The sequence below is a fragment of the Rhinolophus ferrumequinum genome, chromosome 2 (assembly GCF_004115265.2).
Source record: "Rhinolophus ferrumequinum isolate MPI-CBG mRhiFer1 chromosome 2, mRhiFer1_v1.p, whole genome shotgun sequence".
Classification (NCBI taxonomy): domain Eukaryota; kingdom Metazoa; phylum Chordata; class Mammalia; order Chiroptera; family Rhinolophidae; genus Rhinolophus; species Rhinolophus ferrumequinum.
Genome location: NC_046285.1, coordinates 79,481,537 through 79,509,166, shown reverse-complemented (window position 1 = coordinate 79,509,166; position 27,630 = coordinate 79,481,537). Strand labels below are relative to the sequence as shown.

Below are 27,630 nucleotides of genomic sequence, written 5' to 3'. Positions count from 1 at the left end.
TATTGTACCATCAACTTCTAAAAAAGTGCTTGGCATACAGTAAACACTCAAAAATATTTGTTGGATAAATGAAACTGTGATACAGCAATGCCTTAATAAAATGGTTTCACTGTACCATGCAATTGCAAAACACCTGACATATTTATTTATAAATACTAATGTGGTCTAGATTTTTATATGAACATTTAAAATTATTCATAACTTTCCTCTTTCTTAATTTAAAATTCTGCTTTAAAATACATATCAGCAAAATAAATAGTACAATGAAGCACAATATTTACTGTTACCAAATGAAGAAAAAGGGAATGTTTTTAAAAAGATCAATAAACTTAAAAATTAACATACTCTTTTCAGACTCACAATGTTGAATTCAATCTCTCTACCAACAGCTACTGAATTAGTAAAGATTTATTCCTTACCACTAAGCTGTTATTATTATGACAACATCTATTTGTTCCATCAATTGAGTATGACAACTGTACAGATAGTATGACAACTTTAGTTCTTTCATTGGTTCATGATTAGGACAAATTAGGAAGCTTATAATGCTTTCATGTAAAGTTAACATTAATAGATGAGAAAATGAAAGTTAATTTATGAAAATTTTACAGTGTTAACAAATTGAATGGAAATTGGACATAGCAGATTATAAAAATGTACTTACTTTTTTCATCAGCTTTATCTTTTATTGCCATGGTATCATTACTCAGAGACACAGTCTGTGCACTCAGAATATCTGTTCTCATTCCAGGAAATTTTGGAGAAGAAATGAAGCGCCCTTCATAAGAATATAAATAGATACCACTACCATTTACAAGAAGAAAATGTCTAAAAAATAGAGAATAAAAATATATTCTCAAATAATAGTTTACTATATTTTTATATCAGAATAGTTTATCCTTTGGAAAAAATCTAAATCTTAAAATTAAAATAGTAAGCACATAGATATATACAGAATGAAATATACAAATAACCTGAAAAGTCAACACTGGCTATTTTGGTTTGTTTCTAGGTTTTTGTTTTTTGATGGAGATAGAAGAAAAATGAAAATGCCCATAATCACAATCCTATATACTAAAATTCTGACTTCTTTTATATTATATTTGCAAGTTATTTCCTTTCCTAAAGAAGTATCTCTATAAAAAAAAGCAGTAAGAAAAATCTTACCATTTACAATTCAGTTATTGTAACGCCAGATGCTATTTGTTTCATGAAACTGTATATTAATATATGTTTCACAATTAAAGATTATGCTAAAGATAATTAAAGATTAAATACTGGTTAAAGTCTAAAACAGTGAAAATGACTCAAAAGTTAACCTCAGGGTCAGCATTTATTACAATAAGATGCTTTGACTTTAAAATAATATGGTGACTATCAGTAAATGTATTCATATTGATGTAGGAATATTTTTCCTGTGAGTCCCCAAATCATGTAGATGATGTTGGATCTGCCGGCAGTTTCTGGGTGTGGGCCAGGATCGTGTCTTGTATAGCCGAAGAATGGAAACACAGACCAGGGAGAGGCAAAAAGTTTTAAAAAGAGGATAGTTTATTGAAAGCAAAGAGTTAGAGCTCCCGAGTGAGAAGGGGTCCCGAATGGGGGTGCCCCGTGACTGAGGCAAAAGCTCTTACTTTTGTACTTTCCCTTGCCTGTTTGGGGAAGGGGAGCTGTTTGGAGAAGGGAACTTGTTTGAAGAAGGAACTGGTGCCTTCTAACGAAATTCGTCTACCAGGTTTGTTCTGCTTGCCCATCCTAAAGGAATTAGCAAAGTCACCCACTCTTATCTATCAAATCAGCTCCGTTTGTCAGGCCAAAAGGAATTTTATGATTAACCACAAGGACTTGTAACATTATGTTCTGGAGCAAAGGAGTGATTTCAAAACCTGGAGTTTTAGGCTATGGCTGTCTTTTGTTTATTCCACCAGGGACCTCCCTGTCTACCTAGGGACATGCTAACTATCCTGTCTCAATATCTAAAACAACACATCGGTGTTGACAGCTATATTCAAGGTATAAGTGTTCTGTGTAGCTAATTTTTTGTTAAGTCAAAATGTAAATATTTATGGCTACTTTTTTCTTTGAAAATTTATAAACATTGCAAAAAACAATTCAAACAATACAGAGAAAGCAAAAGATCTCTTGCAATCCTACCTCCGTAAAGATAGCTTATGGCAAACAAATTACGAATATAACATAACTTTGCTTAGTTAACTCATTCCTAATGGACTTTTATTTCAAATTACTTACTGTTTTAAAGAATGTCTAACACATCTCTGTACATCTACCTTATTTACTTTCTTAGTACAACTTCAATAAATGCAATTACTTTTAAAATTTAAATATATATTGTTAAACTGCCCTTTGAAAGGTTGTATTGATTTACACTCATAATACTGCTATATTAAAGTGCCTATTTCCTCAATGACGAACACATTACTTTTTTTTTTTTTTGGATTTACTGGAACTTTATTTAGTGAAAGGTTATTAGCATTATTACTTTTTAAATCTTATATTCAAGGTTTTAATATCCTTGATTCAGAACTATTTCTTTATTCAGGAATAACTAATTGCTCATTCTTGTTATGGAAACAAATAGGAAATAAACAATAAAACCAATGAAAAGTTAGTATATAATGAATACCAAATATATACTTTAATTAAATTAATACTTGAGTATTAGTATAGTTTATTTAATTAAAGGGTCTGACCCTTACATATTAGTGTATAAAAAAAAAATTTGCTAATGTTGACAAAATGACACCTCATATTAGTATATATTCTTTCTGAGTCTCAGTACTAAAAGCATTTTCTCTTCTAAACAAGATACTATAGCTTTTAACCTACTTGTGAGTAAACACTGTGTTTCAAGGGGCAAACATATCTAAATGTACAAATAAAACTAGCAATAGGAAGTAAGTAAAATATTCTTTAATTACCTAATAATTTATTTCATTAACGTATGTCTTTACTAAGAGAATATTAATAAATATATATTTATAAATAATGTACAAATACATTTATTTGAAACTGTTCGAGTAAAAAGAACTTCAGAAATATATTTACTTTTTCAAAACTTTTATTAAATTTATTGTGGTGACGTTGGTTAATAAAATTATATAGGTTTCAAAGGTACAATTCTATAATACATCATCTGTATATTGCATTGTGTGCTCACCACCCAAAGTAAAGTCTTATTCCATCACCACATGAAACATGATTTTTTAGATAGCTGACATCTTACCTTTTAAGGAACAAAGATATCTTTTTTAAAATTTATGATAGAATTAAATAAATAAAGCCTATTTTAATTTCATCAAATAGATGATAAAAAATTTGACACAATTATTTTCGTGATCACTCAGGGTCATTAATATGATGATCATATTTTCCAGTAACTAGTTAACTGATAGCTTTGATACTCATGAGAATCTGGTGGTGCCCTGAATAGTGCCACCCAGCTCCACAGTTCTGTGCTTTAAGTTTCCTCTGTGCTCCCTTGCCAGGCAGTCACTTTTCTTCCTGTCACTATGCCAGCCTCTAACAGGCCACCAGCACCATTCTGCTGGTGTGCTATTTATAAAAGGCTGTGGGCCAGCAAACCTGATAATAAACACTATTAAGAGCTGCCTAGGTGGTGAGCAAAGGGATGAGGAATAAAATGATACATGGTTTTGGTGCAAAGATTTTCATAGGGAGCTATTTTAGGTAATTGTCTATTATATTTTCATATTTATTCCAGGTTTTACTGGGTTACAGCTCTCTAGTTTAACTTGTGATTCAGTAGGGTATCACTGTACTTGATACACTGATTGATAGTGTTCGTGGAAAAGTGTGGGTTCCTGAGGAACAACTATTCCATCCTTAGTCCAGTTAGTTGGTCTGAAATTCCTCAGTCCTGTCTGCACAGAATATTATTTTGCAAACTTGAGGTCACAGCCTAGTAATGGCTCGTAAAATAAATGAGTTGCAACTAGTATTTAAAAACAAAAAAAGAACAGAATAGAAAATAGAGGGACCATGAGGTCAAAACTATTTCATAGTAATTAGCTTGTTTCACTGTCATTTTCTTATGTCATTACTCTGATATTTACTTGTTATGAGTTTATTCTCATCATTTTAAATAAATAACTTTTAAATCTCAATTTTAATTTCTAATATAGTAAATGGTGATACATATACCTTATTTGAAAATGACAACTTACAAAAGTGTTTAGATAACTGCCTGTTATGTAGCAGATACTGAACAAACAGAAACTTTGATAACAATCACATGATAAACATAATTATTTTTCCCACAAGTCTCCCAGTGCTATTATTGGGCTGAATGAAAAGATGTTTACACCTGGAGCTAAAGTTGAATGTCAACTATAATTAAATGTGTATACACACACACACACACACACACACACACATACACATCTCTCGATATCTTTTTAAGTATGCAAGGCAATTCTGAGTCCAAAAAGTTTCAGAACCATTGATCTAAGAGCTATTCTCTTACTTTTTTTCTTTTAAAATAAACAGTAGAAACAGATTGATTCCAAATAATGTACCATTCTGTAGATGGCACGCTTTAAGGAGTGCTTTACTGTGATTTGAAGTATTTTAACCCCAAATTCAATAGTCAAACATAAGAAACAAATTACCTTTCTGCCTGCAGAATTAAACTAACAGTTCCTTCTTTGAGATCAAATATAAGTGGTGTATTCCAGTTCTTTGTACTAAAAGACAATACAATGGATATTTGTTAACATATAAAACATTAAATATTTTTTAATACGGAGATAGGTACCCATTTTCAACAGTGTCTTCAGTTTCCCAGTAATCTTGTATGTATTTCTATTACAGCAGTTGACTCATTGTTCTGAAATTATTCACATAATTTCTGTATCCCTCACTGGAAAGCAGAGACTTTGTTTTCCCAGCATCTAGCACAGAGTAAGCATTCAATAAAACTTTATTATAGGTATCACAATAAATGAATTGAGGAATCCTAAGTATAAGTACAAGTTCTGTCATTTATCAGCTCTGCGATTTGGGAAAGTCATCTAACGTTTCCAATCTGAAAAACAGTAGCAGCATAGCATAAAAGAGGGGTCTTGGCTAGACAAATCAGGATCGTAAATTTGGTTTTACCACCTGTCTGCCATATTATCTTAATAAGCTTAACTCCCGAAGCATTAGTCTCCTTATTTGAAAATGACAACTTATAAAAGTGTTTAGCTAACTGCCTGTTATATAGCAGATACTGAACAAATAGAAACTTGGTAACAATCACATGATAAACATAATTATTTTTCCTACAAGTCTCCCAATGCTATTGTTGGGCTGAATAAAAAGATGTTTACACCTGGAGCTGAAGTTGAATGTCAAATCATGGGATGTGGAGTACAACATAGAGAATATAGTCAATGGAATTGTAACAGCTATATTTGATGTCAGAGGGATAGTAGATTAGGGGGGTTTTTCACTTTGTGAGGGGTGTAAATGTCTTAACTATTATATCATTTTGTACAGCTGAAACTAAAAATAAATTTTAAAAAAAGATGTTTGTGAAGCATTCTGTATACTATCTAAAAGCAAGCTATGACCACACTTATTGAATAAATGGATGAATAAATGAACAAATAACTCCTTTGGTTTTTATAGTTAATATGATTCAAAGATAGGGATGGGTGGAGAGAACATTTACAAACTGAAAAATCTGTCCCCAAATAATCAATTGTTTCACAGTTTAAAATATGTTTTATTACTCCTATATATTCTGAATTTCTCTCAATTACCTTCATAGAGGCAATGCTCTAAATCTCATATTCAGATCCAGAAGTTGGGGGAAAGAGAAGGTTGCAGTGAGTAGACACACTGGTGGGAAATTGATCTTGGCTAATGCAGAGTCTGATACCCACTTCAATAAGTAAATGCATGCATAGAACAAAACAACGAATAAATGCTACTAATAATTAGTAAATCTGGGGTTCGCAGATATGAAAAACATATGTGCTTTTGTATTTCAGAAGAAAAATCACATCATGCTTCATTTAGGAAGTCATTAGAATTAAGCAAATTATATTTAAAAATATGATATTCAAAACTAACCACTTCTAGATTATTTTATTACAATTCACTATTATCTATGTACTTGAGATTATTTACATCAACTGCATCTATACAGTGGCAATACTATGTAATGGTATGTATGCTACTGTGTATCTCTCTTCAATTCTGCTTTCAGTAACACATTGGAAGCTTGAAATCAGCCACAGTAGAAATACTACATCATAGAAACCAGCAAACAATGCAAATCAAATTTGTTTGTTTCCAGAAAGTCTGTTGTTCAACATTTATTAGCACATACTAAGTTACCATTTTAAAAATACCAAATACTCATTGTTGTTAAAATTTTAGGTGCAAGTTTCTTGGATGTATTGAATCACTCCCTGCTTTCTAATACAAAGCATACTGAATATATTTCCTTTCATCATTTCTGGACAACTCTGGATTATCAATATGAATATCCACAATTACCCTGGGACATGATGTTAAGCCTTAATACCTTCATATGTCCTTATTGAGTATCTTTCAGCCTATTGTTAGGCTGCTAGCTGTCTTCTCTTCCAGTGGTTAGAGGTTCCTTTTCCCATCATTTATCAGCTGTTCCTAATCTTCTCTGGACTTTGAAATAAAATTACACTAAATTCCTTAGAACTGTGAGTAAAGTGAGAGTAAGCACCATCTCAGAGAAGGTATTTTATATTATTAAAGTGATTATTAACCTTTGATGCACAAAGTTTATTAGATCTATTTTCACTGCTCATAGCTTATTTATTTCTCTTTTTAAAAAAATTGTGTTTATTTATTTATTTATTTATTTATTTTTAAGGAGGGTAAGGTGCACAGTGGCCCATGTGGGGATTGAACCAGCACCCTTGGTGCTACTAGCACCACATTCAAACCAACTGAGCTAACCGGCCACCCCCTTATCACACTTTAGTTGGGATTAGGTTCATGATAGGTGAGATTTTGAGAAAGTTAAGTTTAAGCCAAATAGTGTTGATATGAAAGCTTGAAAATAAATTCCTTATCACAGACAAAACTCTGGATTTTTAAAAAATGCAAAATGCTTACGAGAACACATAACACTGAAGAGACGTTGAAACAACTAAGTGCGCATAGTTCAAAGATGCTTTAATGACTCTATCACGGAATTCCAGTAAATCCACTGCATCATTAAGAACGTTACGAACCTAAACAAGAAAAAATGAAATACCAACAAACAACATTAAAATATATCACACTTTTTAAATAAGTTAGCAAGATTTTGTAAAACAAAAAAATCGAAAGCTCTCTTGATTGCCCAATCATATAAAAATGAATTCAATAGGAACTAGGCATAAGATAACACATTTGGGTATAAAAATCAACCAACAAAAGTACAGACACAGAACACTTCTTAGAAATAAGTTGAAAAAGGCCTATAAAGATTTCTAAACTGCAAGCTAATCTGAAAGATGGAGCAATAGAGCAATAAGGTGAAAAATGGTGTAACACTAAGACATAGCCAAAGGAATGTGGTATATATGAGTTAGAAAGAGACTACTATATAATTTCTGGCCAAAACAGTAAGAATATATCTTTTCTAGGATTAGGTTTTACATTAAAATTTAAGTTCTAAAAAAAGAGATAAATAACTTTAAAAATCAAAAGTAGAGTAGAGGTATTAGGAAAGAAACCAATTGCATAGTGAAGAAACTGCACAGAGGGGGAGAAAGTATTTCCCTATGTAAAAACACACAGATAATATATAAGAAAGCTAAGCACCAACTAACAAAGGAAATTTGCCTTTGATAGTCAAAATTGTTATAAAAGTTTGTAACAGAATAAAGCTTGCAAGGATTTTAACAGTTGGTAGTATCTGCCAAACACCTCAAAGATGATGGGTAATCTGCAAAATGTTGGGCAAGTTAAACTTATCTAATCTCTGGCCAACACCAGAATGGGTAAGATATTATTGTAAGAGCTGAAAGGTAGAGAAAAAGAGATTAATTGCACCTAGACATTGTATTTCTTTAAATTCACTTCATAATGCTACCATCTTTCTAAATACAGTATAATGTGACAATTATAATATTAATGAAGAATGAAAGGTTATGGAAAGATAGATGGGAAAATAAAGTCAAACTTCTTGTAAGTACTTCTTTGATGTACTTCTACTTATAAGGCATATTATATTTTTATTATCTGTTCCTCAACTGCATCCCCACCAAACTATTATCACTATGATAAGAGATAGCAAAATTACATATATGTGTATTCCTTGACCCAGCAATCTTACTTCTAGAATTCCATCCCAAAGATAAATAAGCGAAACTATGAAATAACATACACACGAGGATATTACCATACATAGCACTAATGGTAACAGCAAGACTAGAAATAGCCCAAAAGTCTATCAATAGCGGATAAGTTAAACTATGATACATTCACAAAGTGGAATATTATACCGCTGTAAAAAGAAACAGGAAAGACCTATGGAGTGATCTCCAGGATATACTACAAAGTAAAAACTATAAGATGCAAAACTGTGTATATAGTATGATATCTTTTATCTAATAAAGGGGACGATAAAGATACATGAATTTGTTTATATTAAAAAAAAATTGTGCTCGCTTCGGTAGCACATATACTAAAAAAAACAAAACAAGAAATCTAAAACAGTTTTTGGTAACATATTATTGAAATAGTATTGATTTGTTATTTGAAACTATATTTTAGTTTTTTTGAAACTATAATTTTGAAACTATATTTTAGTTATTTTGAAACTATAATTTAGTTATTTGAAACTATATATATATATATATAATCACCATTAATGTTTTCAGGAACCAAAATTTTCTTGTAGAAGAGCTTCAAATAAAAAAACAAAAGTAAAACTCTGTAATCTTAAATTTGAAACCTCAGTATACAGTCATATTTTTATCTGTCAAAAACAAATACATTGTATCTTAAAGTAATGATCAAACCAGTAACAATGAGCACACGTAGCACCTAGATTATGGACTCTAAATAACATTTCCCTCCAAAAGGAACAAGGCCTTCTTGGAAAAACGGCTGATTGCAAATCTGGAACAGGAAATGTATAAGAGGAGCCTAGAGAACATTTTGTCAGAACTGCAAGCAAGCTATGAGATTATCTCAAAAGAATACAGGAGACAATTGGCCAAAGCCATTTGAGCATTAAAGAGAATAATGACTGCAGTATATTGAAACACATCAAAAATGCTAAAATCTGCAAATTTATAATAATATCAATAAAAACAACAAAAAAGAAACTCATTGGAAATGAGTTAGCAAATCATTACTAGGAAATCAACTCATTATGTGAAAACTGGTAAATAAAGGAAAATAATTCAAAAATGTGTCTCACCTCAGGGTAACCAAATGGTTGACGAGGCAAAGTCTTTGATAAAAGACTTTTAGCTAATAGTTGCAGAAGAAATGACAGAATAACAAGATTAACATTTTGCGATCCCCAGTGAAACATGGTTCTAGACAAGTACCATCAATGGCTGACAAAAATATTAAGTTAAAAGCCTAATGGGGAACTACATGATAGATGAATCAGACTGACAACACCTGAACACACGGACTGATCTCAGCATCACTAAAAGAGAGATAAGCAGACGTATGTTTCTCCTGATGTGGTACAAGAGGAACTCACAGCATCACATACAAAGTATTCTTTATACTTATCAAGTCTGTCAATCTAATACAGGGGTTAGATGAACCTGTGAAATGTAATCACATCACAGGGATGCAAAGAAGAAAATGCGGGAAATTCAACAGAACAAATGAACTGGTTTCTTAAATAAACAAACAAATAAGAAGAAAGAGGAAATTGTTTCAGATTTAAAAGGAATGAAGAGACAAATTAACTGAATGCAGCATGGGACTTTGTTTCCTGATACAAACAAACAAACTGTAACAAAATAAATAAATAAATAAATAAATAAAAATAATTGGAGAAATGGGACCTGTTACTGTGAAAGACATTTAGGAGACAACTGGAGAAATGTGAAATGTTACTATGTTAAAATAAAATAGTTCTTATCCTTTAGACATAAAAAATGTCTTAATTAAAAAGAGTGATGTCAGGACTAGTGGTAAAGCAAAAGACTATGTTCCCTTCACTCTTCAATGAGTGGGGGAAATGACTGCAAAAGAGGGGTTGTCTGATGGTAAGTGCTTCAAAGGAGCTGGAGTTCTTCAGTGAAGAAGTTATTGTGGTCTGGAACTAGCAATGAGAGGTAAGGAAGACACCTACCGAAACTCCAGACCCAGTAATATTTGGCATAAAGAAAAACACCTTTACTTGAGAAGGTTGTAGGAGAAACACTGGCCTCAAGAATCAGCAAGTTTTTACTTAGAGCAAAAATGTCAAGAGAGTGCATTCAGTGACCAGGCCACAGGTGCATGCTGCAGGTGTGCACTGGACAAGTGCAGTCTCAGTGTATAGGCCCCCAGCACTGAGCAAGCCCCGACTGTAGATGGTGACCCTGTGAGTCCCTCTTCAACTCCTAGGCTTTCTAAAGCCTTCGTTCATCAAGGGGAGAAGAGAGCTGCTCCACAGACTCCCAATGCCCTGATTTCACACCTGGATTAGCACACTTGTGTCACCTCACAGACTTTTTAGTTCCATTAGCCAGCAGGAGCCGCTCCCCTCACTGCCTTTGCCTGCCTGCTCTGGACCTGGAGTCAAGCGGGTCAGAGACTTCACTCCACATTCTGCATTTCTGTTCCATTTCTGGCCCACAGAGATGTTTATCTTGTTTTTGAGTCCAGATAAGTCTTTTTAAAAATATTTTTTTCATGTATTATTGATGTCTTTGGAGCCAAAGGTATATCTATTCCTTCCAAGTGTGAACTTATGACACCATCTTTACCAGAAGCCTGAGCTTCCAGAGACTTTTTAAAAGGTCCAAAATACCATCATCTCCTAGAAACATTTTAAAGCTAATGGAAAGAAGTAAGTTTTTAAAGGAAGTTATATGGTAGCTTCTTTATAGCAACATGATACCCAGTGAAACAAACTGGCTCTTAACATAGGTTTAGGAAAATTCAATACTTAAAAATTTGATTGTATAGGCCTCTGCCATTATTCAAATTATAAACAGATTTCTTAAAATCCATACTTGCCTAAAGCGTCACATAGGGGAATTCTGTTTTTTGTGAATCTGGAACACTACAACCAAACAGGAATAAAACATCCCAGTCATAATAACAAAACTAAAATACTCTGATAATTGCTGTTACAATTTCAAAACTATAGTGACTCCCATATCAGAAATGTCCAGTGCTGAATTTTAAATTGTACCCATTACTCTGTTCAATTCAGGGCAGATCCAGGATTAACCTCGTGATACTTCTATCACCTAATATGTGTATCTAACCACAATATATAGACTCTTCAGATTGACATAAGTGCAAAAGTTCTGTTTCCACATTTCCAAAATACTCATTTAATCCTATAGATAGCGATAATCTTAGCAATAGCTACCATTATTTTTGTTTTACATACATTATCTCATTTTATCCTCAAAATCACTCTGCTATTAACTCTTATCTTTACAGGAGATAAAATGACTAAGAATCAAATAACTTTGAATTTTGGCAACTATTAAAAGCCAATGCTACATTAAGAGTGGCAGGAAAGAGGTAAGCTGGAGATCTGAGAAATGCTTCATCTCCACCTGTACCCTCTCCCTTCCAGGCACTCCCTCCTAACAAAGACATCAATTAGCCCTTTAAGAAAGAATTATTCACTGGAGAAAAGAGATCCAAGGTGGCAGAGTAGACAAACACTGTGCCTGCTTCCTTCCATGAACACATTAAAATTACAACTAAATTACAGAATAATCAACGTGGAGAATCATCCGAAGTCTAGCTGAACAGAGGCTTTATAACTAAGGATTTAGAGAAGAAGCCCTGTGAAGACTGGTGGGGCAGAGACACAAAATGGGCTAGACCCAAACCTCCGCGAAGTGGTTGAGAACTGGGAGGGATATCTTAGTTGCAGATTCCCCCAGAGTGAGGGACCCCAGCCGACCCACACCAGGTTCCCCAGCCCAGAGGAGCTGTGATCAGGCTGTGAAAAACAGTGGGGATTCCAACCATCCAGGAGGGATGGAAGGCTGTGGGAAACCCAGGCGTCTTCTTAAACGATCGCATAGACTCTCACTCACTCGCAGGCATTCATCTTGGGCTCCAGTGGAGGGACAGTAACTCGCGGGGGAGGGGGGGGTGTCAAAGACATACGGGGAGCAGACTGAGGTATGTGGCTTAAGAGTGCGGCTGGAGGACAGTCCTCATGTTCCCTGAATGAGTTCCTTCTCCTGTGCAGCCCGCAGGAGGGCACCATCTTTCCTATGTTGAGCCCGCCCCCACAGGCCAAATCTGAATCTGATTGGCCTGGTGAGCTCTGCTTCCTCTGCCCTGCTGACTCACTGGGACCCTGCCCAACACCAGAGGCACTTTCTCTGGAGCAGCTGGCCCCACCAGCATTGCACTCTTTTTTGGAAAACTATCCGTGTCCTCGGGCCTCAGGTGGGTGGTGATTGGCCTAGGTGTGCTCTCAGACTTTTGCTGAGTAGCTTTGGGCTCAGCACAGGCACCAAACCAGAATTTATATTAACCTGGTGACCACAACTCTTCCCACTCTAGTGAACGACTCCCTGAGACCCTGCCTCACCCAACTCTTGTACTATATGAGGCTTTTTCGGTGGCTGAAACTTAAGGGAGCAGGCAGGTGGCAGCAAGCCTCGGGGAATCCTGGCTTTTTGCAGTTACCCCAGGCCTGGTACTGTTGGCAGATGTCCTCAGTTTGCAGCAAAAAACTGTGGATCACTTTGTAGCTCCTACTGGGTAGTCCCTGGCTAGTCACAGGCAGTGGGTGACCAGGGCCTGCATTGAAGTCCTTTGCAAGAGGCCCCAGACCCAATATACTTGGAGGATGGCTCAGACCACAGCAGAGCACCATCCAATTATCCCCCACAAGCAGCACACCCAAAGGGCGGTCTTAACAGGCACCAGAGCCAATTGGGGCAAACCCCACTCAATGGGTTAAGCCCTGGCACAGCAGCCCGTAAAGTGTGGATGTGGCCAAACCTCACAGCTAATCAGCCTAAGGGCCAATGCCACCCACAGACATGCCAATAGCAATCAAGGCTCAACTATAACAGGAGGGCACACACAACCCGCACAAGGGACACAGCTGGAGTGCCCGGAGCAAGTATCTAGGCAGACTGTGCGAGAGCCCTACTACATAAGGTCACCCAGCCAAGACTGGGAGACATGGCAGATCTACCTAATATACAGAAACAAACAGAGAGGTAGCCAAAATGAGGAAACAAAGAAGTATGTTTCAAATGAAAGAACAGAAGAAAACTCCAGAAAAATAACTAAACAAAATGGAGGCAAGCAACGTACCAGAGACAGAGTTCAAAACAATGGTTATAAGGATGCTCAAGGAACTTAGTGAGAATGTCAACAGAGATAGCAAGCATAAAAAAGGACATAGAAACCATAAAAAAGAACCAATCAGAAGTGAAGAATGAAATGAATAACTGAAATGAAGAATGCACTAGAAGGAATCACCAGCAGACTTGATGAAGCAGATAATTGAATCAACAATTTGGAAGACCAGGTATCAGAAAACACCCAATCAGAACAAGAAGAAAAAGGAATCCAAAAATGAGGACGTAACAACATTTGCTTCATAGGGGTACCAGAAGGAGATGAGAGAAAGCAAGAGATTGAGAACCTATTTGAAGAAATAATGACTGAAAACGTTCCTAACCTGGTGAAGAAATAGCCATACAAGCCCATGAAGCACAGAGAGGCCCAAATAAGATGAACTCAAACAGGCCCACCCCAAGACACATTATAATTAAAATGGAAAAAGTTAAAGACAAAGAGAGAATTCTAAAAGTAGCAAGAGAAAGACAACTAGTAACTTATAAGGGAGTTCCCCTCAGATTGTCAGTTGATTTTTCAACAGAAACTTTGCAGGCCAGAAGCAATTGGCACAAAATATTCAATGTGATGAAAAGCAAGGACCTACAACCAAGATTACTCTCTCTACCCAGCAAAGCTATCATTTAGAATCAAAGGACAGACAAAGAGCTTCCCAGACAAGAAAAAGCTAAAGAAAAAGCTAAAAGCCAAACCAGTATTACAAGGAATTTTACAGGTACTTCTTTAAAGTGGAAAAAAAAAGATAAAAATTATGAATAATAAAATGGCAATAGCTACACATTTATCAACAATTACTTTCAATATAAATGCAGTAAATGTTCCACTCAAAAGACATAGGAGTGGAATAAGAAAACAAAGCTGAATGGATAAGAAAACAAAACCCTTACATATGCTGTCTACAAGAGAATCACTTCAGATTGAAAGACACACACAAATGGAAAGTAAAGGGATAGAAAAAGATATTTCATGAAAATGGAAACAAACAAGAAAAGCTATAGTAGCAATACTTATACCACACAAAATAGACTTGAAAAAAAAGGTTAAGGGAAGAGACAACGAAGGACCCAGTAATCCCACTTCTGGGTATTTATCTGAAGAAAACCAAAATGCTACGAAGGGTTGTATGCATCCATATGTTCTTTACAGCATTGTTTACAATGGCCAAGATGTGGAGGCAGCCTGGGTGTCTGTCAATGGAAGAATGGATAAAGACGAGGTGGTACATATATACAGTGGAATATTGCCCAGCCATGGAAAGGAATGGGTTCTTGACATCTGCAGTGGCATGAATGGACCTGGAGGGTACAGTGCTGAGTGGAGTGTAAGACAGAGAAAAACAGATACAATGTGATTTCGTTTATATGTGGAATCTAAAGAAAAAATAAACAAACACAACAGAAACAAACTCATAGATACAGAGAACATATTGATGGTTGCCAGATCAGAGAGGGGTTGTGGGTGAAGGAATAAGCAAAAGGAATTAAAATATACAAACTGGTAGTTATAAAATATGTAGTCATGGGGAGGTAAAGTAAAGCAAACGGAATATAGTCAATAATATGGTAATAACTAGGTATAGTGCCGGGTGGCTACTAGACTAGTCAGGGGGATCACTTCTTAAATTATATAAATGTCTAACCACTATGTTGTACACCTGAAATTAATATAAAATAATACTGACTGCCAACTGTAATTGAAAAATTAAAAATGGGGGGAAAGGAAAGGTGAAGGGGAATAAGAGGTCCAAATTTCCAGAAATAAAACAAATAAATCATGGAGATGTAATGTACAGCATAGGGAATATAGGCAATAATATTGTGATAGCATAGTATGGTGTCAGATGGGTGCTGGACTTATCGTGGTGATCACTTCTTTAGGTTTATAAATGTTGAAAAACTATGTTGTACATCTGAAACTAATATGATATTGTATGTTAGCTATATTTTAATAAAAAATATATTTTTAAAGTAAGTATAATATTTAAAAAAAGCTACTGGAAAAGTAGCAGGGGAATTTGTATCACAAACCTCCTAATTGTACATTAAGACTTTAAAAATAAAGAAAAAACATTAAATTTGAAAAGAAATTATAAAAAAAAAAGAATTATCCACTGGGATCTAGCCCAGAAGCAAGGAGCAGATTAAGAAACCTTCTCTCTCAGGTTATGGGGGGTCACACAAACGCTGAGGAACAGGGGAACCAGTAGGGCAATGAAGCCTATTGCCAGGTAGCAACTGCCAGATCAAGGTCTAGATTCAAGAATTATGACTCAAGGGCCGGCCCAGTGGCTCAGGCGGTTAGAGCTCCATGCTCCTAACTCCGAAGGCTGCCGGTTCGATTCCCACATGGGCCAGTGGGCTCTCAACTACAAGGTTGCCAGTTCAATTCGAGTCCCACAAGGGATGGTGGGCAGCGCCCCCTGCAACTAAGATTGAACACAGCACCTTGAGCTGAGATGCCTCCCGGATGGCTCAGTTGGTTGGAGCGCGGGCTTTCAACCACACGGTTGCCAGTTCGATTTCCCAAAAGGGATGGTGGCTGCGCCCCCTGCAACTAGCAACGGCAACTGGACCTGGAGCTGAGCTGCGCCCTCCACAACTAAGATTGAAAGGACAACAACTTGACTTGGAAAACAGTCCTGGAAGTACACACTGTTCCCCAATAAAGTCCTGTTTCCCTTCCCCAATAAAATCTTAAAACAAAAAAAAAAGAATTATGACTCAACATGATATCTGGTTTCTGAGTTAATGAAACACAAATCAACCAAGAGTCTACTAAGCTTCTAAGGAAACTGTAAAATTCTAAACCAGGCAAATAAAAAGCTGTGATTGTTCAGTCCCTATGGCAATCCATGACCCCACCTCACAAAAAAATTAAGTGGGCTACTTCCACTTTTGAGTATTTATCCAAAGAAAACAAAAACACTACTTTGAAAAGATACATGCACCCTTATGTTCACTGCAGCATTACTTACAATAGCCAAGATACGGAAGCAACCTAGGTGTTTATTGACAGATGAATGGGTAAAGAAGATGTGAGATATATATATATATATATACACACACACACACACACAATGGAATATTACTTGGCCATTGAAGAGTGAAATATTACTTGGCCATTGAAAAGTGTTGCCCCTTGCAACAACAGGGATGGACCTATAGTGTATTATACTAAGTGAAATAAGTCAGACAGAAAGACAAATATCTTATGATTTCAGTTACATGTGGAAAATAAAAAAACAAAACAATAAACAAAACAGAAATAGACCCACAGATACACAGAACAAGCTGATGGTTATCAAAGAAGAGGGGTGGGGGGAAGATGGGGGAAAAAAAAATTTGTTCCCTAATGGGGTTGGCTATTAGGGTTCTCTGAATATTGTCGTACAGTTTGTCTGAATTAAAAATAAATAAATAAATCCCCAATGCTTTAGCTGGAAGCATTGGTGCTTTCATTAGGGGCTGAAAAAAAAAATAAGTGGCCTACTAAAATGTACAGTCCCCAGAAAGGGAATTCTCCCAGGTGGGAGATCATCCCAGAAAAGCGAAGTAGAATTACCAAATTAACCAAGCAACCGACTCCATTGCTAAGAAAGAGTTCTCAGGTTCTCAGGATATTCCTGGCCAGCTCATTGTAGCTATGGACCCTGTAATCACTGTGTGTTGTTTTCCCTTCACCCGTTTCCCCACCTGTTTTCACTGAAACTGTCCATTTTGCCTTCATCACTGTAATTTGGAATATGGGGAGGGAGAGGAGAATAATTAAAATTCACATTTTTTTTCCACAGTTTTCCAGACCAGAGATTTGGAGCTGGATGGGGTAACTGGATGAATACAGGTTAATTTCTTTTAGGGAGGGAATGGGTTTGTTTTCAGTTGCATATGCAACAGCTGCATTAGTTAAGCATTGCATTTCTGAATTTTTACGTCCATGAATGAAGGTATGTATGTGTGGTTAGGTAGCTTGTAAGATGGCTCCTCATGATCCTCATCTCCTCGTATTCACATCTTCGTCTGGTGTCTCCACTGGGTGTGGATTGGACCCAGTAGCTTCCTTCTAGTGAACATGGCAAAAGCGGGATGTCTTCCGAGGGGTGGAAATAGATACGGACATGAAAGGGGCAGGCTTGATCATGGGTTGGTGTGGGGGCTGGGTGACGAGTACATGGAGATTCATTATATTAGTCTGTGTATTTTTGTATATGTTTTAAATTCTCCATAATAAAAAGTTTAAAATTTTTAATATAAGTAAACAGAACAAAGAAAAATTATAATGTAACTAATTGGTGACTGTATTATACAAATAAAAATATCTAGATACTAGGGGCTAAAGAATATTTAAATAGATCTGTCCAAGAAATCACACGATATATGCTTCCAAAATTTTATGTTATTTATAATAATCGGAAATCTGAATACTGAAGATAGAGGCAACTGGCACAGACAGAAAGAAGAAAGATATAGTTTCACTTTCTTTGGCAGAGGATTTGCCATTGACACACTGTCTTTGGCCTCTTCTTCCTACCTTCTGTCAATTAACTACACAAATATTTGTTGAGTGGAGTGCTTATTATATGCAAGACACTGGGCTAGGCCCTACAGGAGAGCTAAAGACAAGATAAATGTAGTTCTGTGTAAGGGGCTCGCACTGACTAGAGAACCCCCCACACCCTCGCCTCCTGATGTTCTCTACCTGTAAAACATTCCTCCCCATCTTCCACTGCCATGTCCCAACCTTCCCGTCTTAGTCTACAAAGTATTTCACTCCAGAAGTACCTACCCTGTTTCCCCGAAAATAAGACCTATCCAGACCATCAGCTCTAATGTGTGATTTGGAGCAAAAATTAATGTAAGACCCGGTCTTATTTTACTATAAGACTGGGTATAATACAATATAATATAATGTAATATAATATAATATAATATAACATAATATAATACTGGGTCTTATATTAATTTTTGCTCCAAAAGACTCATTAGAGCTGATTGTCCGGCTAGGTCTTATTTTTGGGGAAATACAGTATTTTTCTTCCTAACTCCCAATAAGAACTTCCTACCATTTTCCCACTTTGGTTTGCCGTAGGTAATTCTTAAAAGGAAAAAAAATTAGTCAAGTTAAATAAACTCATACAATTATAAATAAATAAAATACTGTAGCCCTGACTGTGACTAGCAGATTAGACCTGCCTTGGGGTCAGCGCCAGGAGTTAAATTGAACTTGTCATAGCTTCCCTCCCTCCTTCCTCAGATGAATCCATACATTTCCTAAATGCTTTGAGCTTCACTATCCCTGTGCCTCAACCCTATGACTGCACTAGCTGTGGGCACTCAGGGTCTATATTAGTGAAAAGTTCTTACCTTACGTCATGAAAACATCACTAATGGTATAGTTAAAATATATCTAATGTAACTGAATTTTTATAAACTTCATTTAAATATAATTAAAGAAGATAATTCCATAATCTATATGGTGAACTAATGCGAAAAGAAGCAGGTTTAATCAACCATGGACCATAATCATACCTGCATGGTCCTTCTCTTAGTTAATGTTATTTGAAAATTTTTCCACTCCCAACGTTGCTCCACCACGTGTGCGAAAACAACATGTCCATTGCCACAGGCTCCAGCAATCTGAGTGCCATCGATCGACCACGCAATATTGAATATGCTGCCAGTGTTGGGCTTTTCTAACGCATATGACCACTGGGGAAGAGAGAATAAGAAAAAGCTGATTTATTTAGAAAAAAAAAAAAAGTTTTTAAAGAAGTTTTAAATTGAGCATATGTTAACATATTAAGATAATTTTTAACAGAACGTGTCTTTATTCCAGAATTATTAAGATATTTTTCTTGATAAAACTATAGTATACTGAACGAAAGACAAAGATGTAATTTTTAAAGTACACAGTGGAATAACATGAAATCTCTCTCAAGAACTGCAAAACACCCACACAATATATTCACAATATTGATTCACAATATTACTTTTAAGTAACACTGAATGGGTAAATATAAAGATTCTGTAGGAAAAAACAAAGCCATCTTACTATTACTTCTTAAGGATCTCTATAGTTGCTATACCTAAAAATTTCTGATCACAATATTTCAAGAATATCACAAAAACTGAAACTAAACATACAATGTAACTAAAACATCTCTGATATATACTTTAAATCATGAAAGTATCGGTAAATTGACCCTTTTTTTTTTTTTTTTTAAAGAAGGCAGTAAATATAACCTCTTCTAGGATCTACCTATCTGTGTGAGAATGTTATCTAAAGATATCAATAAGCACTAACTGGAACAAAAGAGGGGTGTGTGTGTGTGTGTGTGTGTGTGTGTGTGTGTGTGAAGGAGAGACTAAGACAGAAAGAAAAGAACAAAGATGGTATTACATGAATTTTCTTTCATTTTTCAGAGGTAAATATGTATTTGCTATGTCAGGGCCCAGGGAAGGCCACCCCAAAATGGCAAGTAACTTGAATTGAAGTTACTTGAAACGCCGCTGGTGTAAGGGCACTTCGAGCCTTCTTTGTCTCCGTGAATGCAGGAAGTAAATCCCCCTATGAAGGTGCCCTCCTTGCTCCACCGGCCCTGAGAGATGGCCCTTATTACTCAAGTTAAGGAATCCAGGGCCAAGAAACCTATTTAAACAAACCTTGTGATTTTTTTACTTATTTACTACCCAAGCCCTCTTTCTGTTTAGATTCCTTCCTAATGAGCACCCAAACCCAAGTTTCTTGTCCTGTCAATTCTTCACAAATTTACAAATGTATAAATAGCTGTCTGGTTTGATCATTTCTCTGAGTATCATTTATGATCTCCCATGTGGACATGTTAAACTGGTTTTTTTCTCCTGTTAATCTGGTCTTGTGTCAATTGTACTAGTAGTTCAGCCATGAGAACTCAAGGAGCAACAGATGGGAGGATTGCCCCGTCCTACCACCTAGAAGGATGATTATTTATTTGACTAAATTTATATACATTCTCTTTCCATTTTTCCAATCCTATAGCCTACAGTCAAATTAAGTCTTAATTTCTGTTGCTCTTGGATGGCTATTTATTTTTGTACTGTATCATTATTTTTCCAAAAATATTCATTATTAATATCGCAGCAAAATCCCACCCCAGAGAAGAACCGCCAGGAGGAGTCAAGCCCTCCAGGTCGTCTTCCATACTGAGCACAGAAACAAAGTAGAAGGTGTAGATAAGGAACTAAGGCCACGTGGATGGTGGTTAAGAGCCCGACCTCTGGAATAATCAGAACTGAATCTCAGTTCTGCCACTTTGCTTTGTGACTTCTTAGAGAGAAATTTGAACTTGTTAAAGAGAACCTTTTAGGATAGAACTTGTGATGCCACCATGTTGCCAAACCTGACCCAGGATCCAATGCACTGCGGTCAAAGCTTGTGCTTTGCTTTACCTCTAAGTTACCTTCCTCCTGTGAGGTGCACGGGGATGTTTTGAGCACAAGGCCTGGCAAATCTCGCTCTACGCCTTGTTGTGAGGTTTCAAATGAGGTAAAGTAGAATGCTGGAAACCTCACAAGTGGGCAGCAAAATGCCAGTTAGTGAGTAGGTCTCTGGCCAAGCTCTGCTTCCTCTCTCGCTGGGGCCCAGTGCAGCTTGGTGTCCAAGCCTGCCTTGAGACAACAGAGGTACATGGAAGAGATATCTGTGCGTTTAGAGAGAAAAAGCTGCCACTCATTCTTCCCTCTCTACTCCACAAGAGAAGTCTGGAGGCAGGTCTCATGCAGACCACGTATAAAATAAGACAGGAGATTGAAAGCAACAGCAAAGAACATACTAACAGCCATAAGAAGGAGCAGTTGGTAGAGAAAAATAGAATTAAAAATATATAGAAAAATTGGGGAGGAGGGAAAAAAAGAAAAAAAAAGAAAAAATATATAGAAAAATTAACATACAAAGAGCAGGATGGAATTACTAAAAAAGCAGAGTACTCCACTGTGTGGTCATCCAGAAACAATAATGAGGCCCCTACGTTTCTAAGGAAATAGTTCACACTAGGAGAGCTCTGATTCAGAAAGCAAAGCAGGAGAGTGTGCAGAAACCTTAGCAAGATGTCAATCTTATAATGGTCAAAATATGTTTCCATAAAGTTTTTGGTGCTTAACTTATTTCCTTAAAACTGTGGCTCTTTTTCCCCCCCGCAAAGCTGAATTGGGAGGTGTTACTGTATTTCACCTTTAAAGAATCACATTACTTGTTCCTTTTCTTTTCTTATTGTTCACAAATTGTGGAAGTACTTTTTTTTCTCAATTCTCAGCCCTTTTCTGTGCCATTTGGGCTCACAATATGGCAGGGGACCATCTAGGGACAGGTACGCCAGCCAACGAAACAAATAGGAGAATCCCTTTTTCCACCTTCACTACAGGGTGTCTTTTGAAAGACTCTGCAAGAGTGCAGACCCATCCTAAGATAAAATCATCAGCTTGGATCTACCCCAATCATCTTCAGAATCAGATTTCAAATGACTCAGGCCTGGTGCGTGTGGTCATCTATTCTGATGCCTGGGAATCAGTTCTGCAGGAAGCAGGCGAGGAAAAGAGTACACAACAGAACCAGGAAGCCACACAGGTATCACCCATCTGCTAGGGTGTGAGCAGAAAAACATACAGTCAGATCAGCAAACTCTTTTTCGTGGGGGAAGGGGAAATGTCAGCCACACAACAAAAAGAATATTCAGTATTAGCTATGGGCTCACTGACAAAAATTTGGAGGAAATGGAAAAAAATACAGAAAAAGATTCACTAATTCGTATTACTATAAGACAAGATGCCCAGTAAAAGTTCATACATATAATAAAAATGCTGAATGACTCTTACTATTCACTGACATTTTTTTGCAACTCCTTCATACCACTCTTCAAACTGATACAGGTTAGCTAGCATGTCCCCAGGTAGACAGGAAGGTCCCTGGTGGAATAAACAAAGACAGCCATATCCTAAAACTTCAGGTTTTGAAATCACTCCTTTGCTCCAGAACATAATGTAACAAGGCCTTGAGGTTAATCATAAAATTCCTTTTGGCCTGACAAACGGAGCTGATCTGATAGATAAGAGTGGGTGACTTTGCTAATTCCTTTAGGATGGGCAAGCAGAACCAACCTGGTACACGAATTTCATTAGAAGGCGCCAGTTCCCTTCTTCAAACAGTTCCCTTCTTCAAACAGCTCCCCTTCCCCAAGCAGGCAAGGGAAGGTATAAAAATTTGCCTCAGTCACGGGGCACCCCCATTCGGGACCCCCTCCCGCTCGGAAGCAGTAACCTCTTCTCCTGCCTCTAATAAACTATCCTCTTTTTAAAACTTTTTGCCTCTCCCTGGTCTGTGTTTCCATTCTCCGGCTTTACGAGACACGATCCCGGCCCACACTCAGAAACTGCCGGCAGATCCAACATCACCTACTTCAAAACCTCTGTTACTTAAGTTAAAGGGCCAATAATAAAGTTAACAAAGAGGTGGTAAAGAACAAATCATAAGCTTTGCTTCTTCAGCAGCATGAAGAGTACAAACTTCCTTTTTTGAAATTATGATGAGTAAGTTCAAAAAATGAATACATCGGGGGTGCCAAAAAAATGTATACATATGATTTGTATTCATCGTTTGTTATCGGTATATATATTATTACAATTTTAACACAGTTGTTTCCTTTCTTAAAATGTGTACACATTTTTTTTGGCACCCTTTGTATATAATACTTGAGGTCATCTTTTTAAAAATAAGTGTAGAAAACTAGGAAATTCAAGAGTACAAATAATCTGCTTCTGGCAATAAAATGAAATCAACTCCTTTGTGTTCGACCAACAAGAATTATGAAATACTACATGACTTGTTTTACGTACGAGATAAAAAGTGGTTGATACAGACAAATGAGATTCGATTTGATAATACATAATACTTAATGGCTTGGACCATACTTATGGCACATCTTTCATTCTAAATCTAGTCTGTTCTCATGGTATAGCTAGGACACAGAACTGATTTTAAATTGTGTTTGAAAACTACAGATTCATATTTTAAAACTATTTAAAGTATGATTTTAAAACACCGAAAGAATCAAATCAGCCAGAAAAAAACATCTTACTAAAATTAAACATATAAGTATCTAAGAATTCATGGATGCCTGACCCTAACTAAGAGGAGGAAATGGCAAGAAATGTTTAGATAACATTATCAACACCCTACATTCCTCTAATTTCTTTCACAGGCCATATGAACCAACAAAAGTAAAATATGCAACATGCAACTTATCCCTAAATACAAATTTCAAAGAATATAAATCGATACCCAAGTTATATTAAATTGATACTTTTTAAAATTTAAGAAGTGATTTCTTTTAGATTATTGTAGTAATAAACACACACACACAGACACACACACAGCACAAGCATATCATCAGAGAACGGATCTTTAATTGTCACTAAATTTGGGAAGACGGGGTTATATTTTGTCCAATCAGTAAATTTAATAATTTTTATTGGTAAGTCAGAAAGACCTATTTATCACTTGTGCTTATAAAGACTTTTAACACTCTTTAAGTCTCTTCTCTTCCCCAAATATGCCAAAGAATATTGGATTCAAGTTTGCATTTCTACCCTTCAGAGAAAAATGAGGCAGATGTAATTTAGTGGTTCTAGCAGTAAGAACCCTGAAGATAAAATTTCAAATACCCCTCACTTACATTTATCTCTTTCTTTAACCAAATGACAATGTTGCTAAAAATGTGCTCTGGCCAGCAGCATCTTTATCTCCCGTGATCTTATTAGAAATGCAAATTAACGGGCCCCACCCCACCCTATTGAATCTCCCCTCTGTCTAGGGCAGGAGGTCCAGGAAATCTGAGCTGGTCAGATTCTTAAGTGTGTAAGGTTAGGATACTGGTTCTCAACTGTGGCTGCACATTAAAAGCATCTAGGAAGCTTTAAAAAAAAAAAAAAAAAAAAACCCAAAAAAAAACCCAGGGCCAGCCCTGTGGCTCAGGCGGTTGGAACTCTGTGCTCCTAATTCTGAAGGCTGCCGGTTCGATTCCCACATGGGCCAGTGGGCTCTCAACCACAAGGTGGCTGGTTCAACTCCTCGAGTCCTGCAAGGGATGGTGGGCTGCGCCTCCTGCAACTAGTAACGGCAACTGGACCTGGAGCTGAGCTGCGCCCTCCACAACTAAGACTGAAAGGACGACTTGAAAAAAAGGTCTGGAAGTACACACTGTTCCTCAATAAAGTCTTGTTCCCTTTCCCCAATAAAATCTTTTAAAAAACCCAAAAATCCAAAGCCCATGAATCCAACCAATTAAGTCCAGAATCTCTTTGGGTGGGGTCTGAGTATGTTTTTCAAAGTTCTCTAGGTGATTTTAATGTGAACCACTGTTCAAGAGAAAAAGCAAAATCTGTGATTTGGTTTGAGACCATCCTGAGCAGCTGGCTCACTGTTAACACCTTCCAATTCATCTCCAATTCAACTCATCTGATAACTACACAACCTCCATCTTAGCCTCTAAACCAGCTTCTCATAGTATGTGTAAATTTGGTTTCTTACATTCATCAATCTAATTTTTTTCTTTTTCACTTTTTATTATTAGCATTTCAAACATCCAAAATCCAGGCTGTGGGAAACTATAGGACATAATACAGTTTCTTCAACTACAGAAAAATGCAAGGGAAAAAAAGAGATGGAAGGGGAACTTACAGACCTAGAGATCTAAGAGACTTATCAACCAATCACAATGGTTACACCTTATTTGCATCTCACTTTCAACAAGCTGAAAAAAAAGGAAAAATTTGAACAGTGACTGGATACTTGAGACTATTGAGGAATTATTGTTTTTAGGTTTAATAGTGGTATTGAGGTTAGATCATAAAAAGTCTCCATTTTTAGTAATATATACTGAAATATTTAGTGATGAAATGATATGTCAGGGAATTGTTCAAAATAATCTGGGCCATGGAGAAGCAGGTGGTGATATAGATAAGAATTAGCCATTAGTTGATAACTGTTGAAAGATGGGTCTTGGGTAAATGGGACTTCATTACACCACTTGGTTCCCTTGTAACTTCCAAATGTAACCGACAAATGTTGTTTAGTATCATTAACTCATTAATTTTAACATATTTGAGGTGTGTGTTTTAATAAATATAATCCTCAAATTAACCCAGTGTAGCCACTGGGATCCCTTAAGTTGTTCTTTAGTCTTTTTGACAGAATCTTGTAGTCTTTGATCACTTCCCTTGTTTTCTAGTATGACACAATGTTCCAGATTCATATTTTATATTTCCTGACTCACACCTGGAATCAGCCTTTTCTTCAGTGGGCCCTGGTTCATTTTATAGAAATGTGGAAAATGGTATTGAGAGAAACACCCACAAGTACTAGGGGTGCTCACCGATACTGAGTCGAGCATTGCTTTTCTAGGTCTTTTTTACCAACAGAGCTAGGACATTTTTTCATGAACTCAAACTGACACTTCCATTTCAAGTCCAGGAACTATAGGATTTTTGTTTACCCTCACCAGTCTTACCTCAGTATCTCCTTTCACCTAGCCAAAAATCCCAGTTCTTAAAAGCACTGATATCAATACTCAAAGTAACAATATCAACACCATAAACAATTATAAGTTTAATTTTTTTTCATTCTTTTGACTTTAAGCCTACTTCCTTTTTAAAAAAAGTAACAACTTTGAGATACATTTCACGCATTTTATAAAATTCACCCTTTTAAACTACAGAATCCAGTGGCTTTCAGTATAGTCAGAGTTGTGCAAACCATCACCACTATCTAAGTTCAGAACATTTTTATCACCACAAAAAGAAACCCATACCCATTAGCAGTCACCCCCATTCCCCCTCGCCCAGCTCTTGGCAACCACTAATCTATTTTCATTTTCTATTCTGGCCATTTCATATAAATGGAATAATACATTATGTGGCTTTCGTTTAGCGTAATATTTTCAAGGTTTATCCATGTTGTAGCATGTATCGGTATTTCATTTCTTTTGATTGCCAAATAATATTGTATTGCATAAATATAACATTTTTTTCTCCATTCATCATTTGATAGGCATTTGGGTTTTTCAGCTTTTTGGCTATTATGAATAATGCCACTATGAACATTTGTGTACAGGCTTTTGTGTGGACATGTTTTCATATTTCTTGGGTGCATACGTAGGAGTAGAATTTTGGGGTCTCTGGTAACTCTATGTTTAACATTTTGAGGAACTGCCAAACTGTTTTCCAAAGCTACAGGGAGATTTTGCATTGAATATGGTGAGCGCAAGGAACACACAATCAAATCGTTTAGTCACTGGGAATAGCTCCTCTCCGGGTAGTTATACAAACAACTAAATACAATTAGGCTCATTTATTTCACTTACTTTTGAGTTCAGGGAATTGCTTTCTAAAAATTTAATTTTGTTTTATAATTATTTAAAGTATTTACCTGGTTCCAAAGTTAAATTTACCAAAAAATATGAAACAAGATAAAGTCAAAGAAGTCTAACTTCTATCACTTTTCTCTCTTTCCCCTACAATAACTATCTTTTTTTTAATTTTAAATTTATATTGGGGAACAGTGTGTTTCTCCAGCGCCCATCAGCTCCAAGTCGTTGCCCTTCAATCTAGTTGTGGAGGGCACAGCTCAGCTCCAAGTCCAGTCGCCCCATTTTCAGTCTTCAGTTACAGGGGGGCACAGCCCTCCATCCCATGCGGGAATTGAACCTTGTTGTTGAGAGCTTGTGCTCTCAACGACTGAGCCATCCGGCTGCCCCTACGATAACTATCTTTTATTTTGTTTTATCCCATACATCTTTCTTCAAAATAAGTGTGTGTGTATGTACGTGTGTATGCACCAGCATTTACCTAAGAAAGGGGTAGGAGTAGTGATACAAATATGTCTAACAATATACCTGATATTATCTATTGTAGTATATGAGTACATACATTCCTTTATAGCCACTGATAGTATGATCAGTATGTTTTTATGTACTATGTCTGTGCACACTTGTGTGGCTGTCCTCTGTGGTCTTTATTTGCTCTCTCTCTTTTTTGGAATATATTTTAGTATTCAGAAATGTTTTTAATCTAA

General features: G+C 36.3%; 1 protein-coding gene across 1 annotated transcript in view; it reads right to left on the bottom strand.

Annotated features, from left to right (window-relative positions):
• Window positions 1-27,630, bottom strand: part of IFT80 (intraflagellar transport 80) — a 106,603-nt gene that overhangs the window by 24,928 nt on the left and 54,045 nt on the right. Inside the window, exons 9-12 of the mRNA XM_033090443.1 lie at window positions 19,059-19,238; window positions 7,129-7,247; window positions 4,650-4,724; window positions 665-828 (exon numbers count right to left, since the gene is read on the bottom strand). Coding sequence (XP_032946334.1) covers window positions 665-828; window positions 4,650-4,724; window positions 7,129-7,247; window positions 19,059-19,238 — 538 coding nt within the window. The remainder of the gene's footprint in view (window positions 1-664; window positions 829-4,649; window positions 4,725-7,128; window positions 7,248-19,058; window positions 19,239-27,630) is intronic.